Source organism: Buceros rhinoceros, unplaced genomic scaffold, assembly GCF_000710305.1.
Source record: "Buceros rhinoceros silvestris isolate BGI_N320 unplaced genomic scaffold, ASM71030v1 scaffold31332, whole genome shotgun sequence".
NCBI lineage: Eukaryota > Metazoa > Chordata > Aves > Bucerotiformes > Bucerotidae > Buceros > Buceros rhinoceros.
In genome coordinates, this window is record NW_010398899.1 from 37,925 (window position 1) to 43,924 (window position 6,000).

The following is a 6,000-nucleotide window of genomic DNA, read 5'->3' on the forward strand; positions in this document are numbered from 1 at the left end:
AAACAAGAGAGGTTCAAGTTCCAGCCAAAGCTGAAGGTTAGCAAAGATTCAGGATAAATAGGAAGATGCAGGTTTGCTCCTTGCACAGCGCAGAGAAGATGAACCAAATCCTCCAAGAACCTGAGTCCAGCCGTGTAGCCTGGGAGAGAGCACCCGCTGAAAAATTCCTGGTGTTCCCTTAGCCTTTCTGTTCTGCCTTCTCGACGGGCTCTTGGCTGGGCTGCATGGCTGCTCCTCTGAGTCCCACTGTGAGATCTTTCCCTTTTGGCTGGTGCGTTTCTAGTACCCAGGCTTTACAGTTTTGGGGAGTTCCTCTATAAAAGGGCTGATCCCAGCCCCCCAGGAGCAGGGACGCTTTTCCCAAGGCTCTGATCTGTTCTCAAATAGGGAAATTGGTGGCGGAGAGGGCAGGATCGGGCGGGGTTAGGCTTGTGTGGACACCCTTGTGCAGGGGAGCAGAGGAAGTCAGCAGAAGGCTGGAGGATGGGGTGAGGTGGAGAAGACAAGACCTGAGAAATAACATAGAAACATAGAATCATTTAGGTCAGAAAAGACCTTTAAGATCCTCAAGTCCACCCATAAGCCTAACACTGCTGTGTCTCCCCTAAACCATATCCCTCAGCACCACATCTACAAGTCTTTTAAATCCTTCCAGTGATGGTGACTCAACCACCGCCCTGGGCAGCGTATGCCAGGGCTTCACAACCCTTTTGGTGAAGAAATACTTAGTCCCTTTAGGACCAGCCCCTCGAGTGCGTGGTGCTACTGGATGTTCCTGGAAGAGCTTCATAGCCTGAGCTACTAGCAGGTAGAGTGAGGGACTCTTGCAGATTGCCGTCATTTGTGCTATGAGCTGTGCAAATGCCTCACCAACACCAACCTCAGCAGCAGGTGTGAACCCCTGCTGCTGTCCCCCACTTGCAGAACTTTGCTCGCTTTTAAAACCTCCCTCTGTTTAGCAAGTTGAAGCTGCTGCATTGTGTTAGTTTTGGTCGATTTGTTTTGCTTCAGTTTCTACCTGCTGTTGTGTGTTTGTTTTATTGCTGTTGCCAATGCACGGAGTGCAGAGCGTGCTCCAGCTTGCAAGGTCTAAAAGTGTGGTGGCATTAAGAGAGATTTGCGTATAATTTTAAGAAATGCATTCCCCAAAACTCTGGTCTGTCCCCGTGTGTTGTGGCAATCAGAACCTGTATGGGGGCTTAGCATCCAGGCAAATAACATGTCATAGTGAATAAAGAGAGTATCCCATCATAATCCACAGCTCAATGAATATCTGGTGTTTCTACCAGCTGGAATTTTTATGAAATGTTTGCGATTGAACTGTTGCCTCTAGGAGTCCATTTCGCATTCAGTTACTTCTAGGATATATAAGATACAATAACGTCTTTTGCTGGAGATCTCCCTGAGAAGAAAAAATCACTCTGGGCTGTATGCCTCTGCCTACCCGGAGTCTCTCTGGGTGTTAAGATGGTTGTCAGCTCCTGGGCTTCACGCTCTTGAAGGGAGCCCATTTGGGCAGCATGAAGGGAGGTCAGAGGAGCTCAAAGCTCGGTGGCAGACACAGGCCTGCAGAAAACAAATGGTGGCACTGTTAAAAGAGAATGATGTATCCTTTGGGAAAGCATCCAAGCGCAGTTAATTTAATCCCATCTGCGTGAGCTGAGAAATCCTTTGTTCATGACTCGCTTGTGCGGCTGGTTTATTGACTGGTGCCTCTTCCGTCGTGACGGAGCCTTGTGCCCTCTGTCCCTGCAGTGCCATGGAGAGCTCCTTCCCCAGATGTCTGGTGCGCTGGTAGAAAAGGAGAATGACGGTTCCTAGGGCTCGCTGATTTCTTTGGAGAGCAACCCAAACCACTGTGTTCTTAATGAACTTTTTCGCTCCCTTCCATGTCCACCTTTGCTTTGTAAGGGGGAAGGGGAAGCAGACCCCATGGGAGGTGGGATAGCAAGACGCAGCGATGCAGTTAGTGGTATGTTAGACTTTGGCACCTCTACCATCTGTTGTGGGCCGACAGATGGAATGAAATATGACAGCAGAAAGGCTCTTCTGTTTTAGCAAGACACAAGAAAGCTTGAAAAATCACACCTCCTCCCTCCTTTCCCCCCAAACCCACACAACAACAGTGTCACTTGGCCACTTGTTCTGGCTAAGACAAGGAGAAGTTTATGCCTGTGTGCGCTCCTGAGAGTCTTTCGAGGGAAAAGTGAGCAGAGTAGTTCAGAGCAGAGCTGCTCGGAGGCACTGGATCCCTGAGGCACCACTGCCCCTTCTCCCCTGTTTTCGCATGGATAGGAACTAGGAGCAAGTGCTTTACCGGGACAGAGATGAGCTGAGGAGTCTCTGTGCCTGGCAAGTCTTGCTGTTTATTTGTTCGCTCCTGATAATTAGTGGCTACACAGCTCCTGCAGAAAGGACATTTGGCCTAACCTGTAGCTGGTGAGAAAACTCCTCAACTAGGAGCTGAGAGTTAGCCAGTTTCAGGTTCTCCCTCAGGTGCTGCCACAGATGGAAATGCTTCCTCTCAGAAACGCACCCCAGCTGTCTGTAGGAGCACCCGGGGCGAGAACCAGCCCTCAGGAGGGCTCAGCTCCTTTCCAGGCATCTACATTTTGATCCCAATTCATCAGCCAGGTGCCATGATGAGCCACATTTCCAAGGCAGCTCAGCGTCCTGGGTACCGGCCACACACTTGTGGGAATCCAGCCTCGAGGTTGAAGATGCAAATGGCAGAATGGCAGCCAAAGGGCTCTGCCCCGTTAGGCACATCAAGCACTTCTGAAAATTAGCTCTGTAGGTGGTGACAATAATCGCAACCTTCCACGAAATAACAAGCTCTTGTTTTTTTCTCTCCTCTGACGTGAGCTTGCAGTTTTCTGGTAATTTTTAGTATTTTTTCTTCCCAATGGACACACCAGTATAATGCTTCTAACTAATTTGTCTTTTAGGATTTCATTGTGACAGTGGTCTTCTCATTCTTGTGGCTAGTGAGCTCATCTGCTTGGGCTAAAGGACTGTCAGATGTAAAGATTGCGACCGACCCAGACGAAGTGCTGTTACTGATGTCTGCCTGCAAGCAGCAGTCCAACAAATGCTTGCCCGTTCGCAGCCCTGTGATGTCAAGCCTCAACACCTCGGTTGTAAGTGGCATCGATTGCTACTTCTCACCTCTACCTTGCAAATGTATTTTCATCTCTTTTACCTGGGTGTCGACCTAAATTGGCTGGTGTAAGCCACGGAGCTGAAATGATTTAACTGGAAGTACAGCCTTGCTGCAGGGAGAGGCAGAGTGTGACTCACAACAGCTCTCTGCCGGGGAGCAGCAGTGGGATGAGCCTGTAGGGTAGGGACGGGGAGAAAGCAAAGTGTCTGTCCAGGAGCGTCAGTTGCTCTGTCTGCTTTCAGTATGTTCGCTGCAACACTTTTGAAAAGGGGTCCATGCACTCCTTTAGGAGGAAAAGGTTTTGTGTCTTACTGATTTCTTTAAACCTCCTCCAATTACTATCTCTCTTTTTAATTATTTTCAGCTTATTATTTAGTTTCTTTAAACCAGTTTATGTTTTCAAACATAATAAAAACTCAACCTCTTTTTGGAAACAAAAAGGAAAAGAGACACCTTGTGATCTACAGCTAAGGGAGGTGAATGTGGGAATTTGCTCCAAAGCTGAGAAAATTTTCCGACAGGTTTCAGGAGAAGGATGGACTGGGAGCACCTTTGACTTCTCCCAGGACTGTGCAGGGTCCCTGACGTTAGGCTGAGCTGTGAGACTGCAGCTGCTGGCTGACAACCTCCTCTTCTCCCCACCTAGGTATTTGGCTACTTGAACTTTATCCTCTGGGCAGGCAACATTTGGTTTGTGTTTAAGGAGACAGGCTGGCATTCCTCGGGCCAGCGGCACCCTCCGGACACCATGGAGAAGCAGCCCAGCGGCTACAACCAAGGTGGCTACAACCAAGACAGCTATGGGCCAGCCGGTGGCTACAACCAGCCGGGCTCCTACGGCCAGGTGGGTGAATACGGCCAGTCCCAGAGCTACGGCCAGAGCGGGCCAACCTCCTTCGCTAATCAAATTTAGGGTTCACGCAGCACAAGCTCTTGTATCCCTCACATACAGAGAGTTCAACAGGTCTCAAGTTTCAGCGGTGCCAGATTTTTAAGGGTTTTACATTAATTACTACTACAACATGATGTTTAATGCCAATTTAGGATCTAAGCCTACCTCCTGAGGCAGGCGGGAGGTGGCCGGTGGGCTGGAGTTGGCCTTTTTTTCCCTGACTAGGCAGATATGGAGGATATGCTGATCGCAGGTGGTGACCTGGAGTCGGTGTTGTAGTATGTACTGTAGAGGTAACTTTATGGTAGTTTTGTATGTGTTAAGATGGTAGAAGCATTTTTGTAGCCTCAAGTCTGTAGTATTTAATATGCATTAATATAATTGAATTTCCTTCTGCATTTTGGTGAGAAACAAAAGTGTTTTGCTATTATTTCTACAGATTATTCCATATATCCATGCATGTAACATTGCACCTAAATTTTCAAAACTGCCTGTCTGTGACTCTTCAGAGCGTTTGTTTTGGTTACACCTTTTTGTTTCAGATTTTACTATTCTTTCAGTTAGCCAAGTCATCCGTAATTTAGTGCATGGATAAACGGTTTCATACTACCAAATGTCTGGACTGTGTAAATGCAACTTCTCAACTTCTGCCACTACGTTTTGTTAAATGTATGTTTAAAAAAAGTATGCATCTTTTATATATTTTGCAGAGTTGAATATATGGCTTACCCAAGTTCTGAATGCTTTGTAACTAAAATGTTTTTCCTTGAAATGGCATTCAGTAGTATATATGGTACCTGACCAATGTTTATGCCATTTAACTCAGCTAAGTATTCATTCTATAAATCACTATTTCTATGGATGTTTTGTGAATCTTTTAACGTGAGCTGTGGAGAATAAGGACCAAGTAACTGTGTTATATGTTTACAAAGGTATTTATTTAACCAAGATAACAGAGGTGCAGATATCAGTATACAAAATCACGTGAAAATGCCCTGTTGCTTAATACAGCAAAACACGAAAACCGTGTGTATTGTTGTGACCTTATAAAGTATAAATATTCCTTTATTCCCTTAAGAAGAAATATTCCTTTTTACCCTCTTATAATAAGAAATCCTTTCCATCCACGCTGTTTCAAGATTGTGAGATCTCCCTCTGTTCCGTCGCTGCTCTGAGCACTAGCTTGGTGCTACTGGAGAATGTAACTGGATTGACCAAATAACCCAGGCTCTGAGGAGCTCAGCCTAAAGTAGCCAGAGCCAGACTTGTAGCCAGTTTGGATTTGTCTCTGAGAAATTCAGCCCTTCCTCACTACCACGTATGGGATGCGTTGACACAAACAAAAGCCTGAGGCGCAGTATTCTAATCAAAACTGATCATCTGCATTTCTAAATCAAAGTGTTATCAGTATATAATCTTATTGTATGAGCTGTAATGTTGAAAGCATCTTAGCTTAAAACAGCTTAGTCTCTTCTATGATTGTTGTAACCAAATTATGGTTATTTATGGCTACTCGGTGGATGAATCTATATTGTGATATCTATTTGACCCTAATAAAGTTATTGCATACAATGCATGTTTTCGGAGTATGTTCTTATTGAAAAGTCACTGCAAAGAAACTGAGGTAACTATTAAAGATAAGTGACCATTCCTGTGCTTGACCTTATCGGTCTTGTTCTTATTGTTCTCCAACTCTTTAATGAGGACTTGTCAGTAAAGGTCAGTATCACAAGTTTTTTTAAAAAGATTAAAACTGCAGTTTACTACCTGCCTGCCTCTTTACCTCTCCCTCCACCTGTCAGTTGGACTAGCCCAGCACTGTGCTAACTGTCCCAGTTCTGTGGATTGCTGCGAAGCCATGTTTGAGCTGTAGAGGACGAACCAGAATATCTAGATGTCCTGGTATTCTAAATGAGAGCAAAACACAATTTTCTGGCTCAATGAA

General features: G+C 45.7%; 1 protein-coding gene across 1 annotated transcript in view; it reads left to right on the forward strand.

Annotated features, from left to right (window-relative positions):
• The window catches only part of SYNPR (synaptoporin), a gene marked incomplete at its 5' end in the record, with an annotated part of 29,184 nt that extends 23,796 nt beyond the window's left edge, over positions 1–5,388 (forward strand). Inside the window, 2 exons of the mRNA XM_010131281.1 lie at positions 2,949–3,140; positions 3,810–5,388. Coding sequence (XP_010129583.1) covers positions 2,949–3,140; positions 3,810–4,076 — 459 coding nt within the window. The remainder of the gene's footprint in view (positions 1–2,948; positions 3,141–3,809) is intronic.
• Positions 5,389–6,000: the final 612 nt, after the last annotated feature.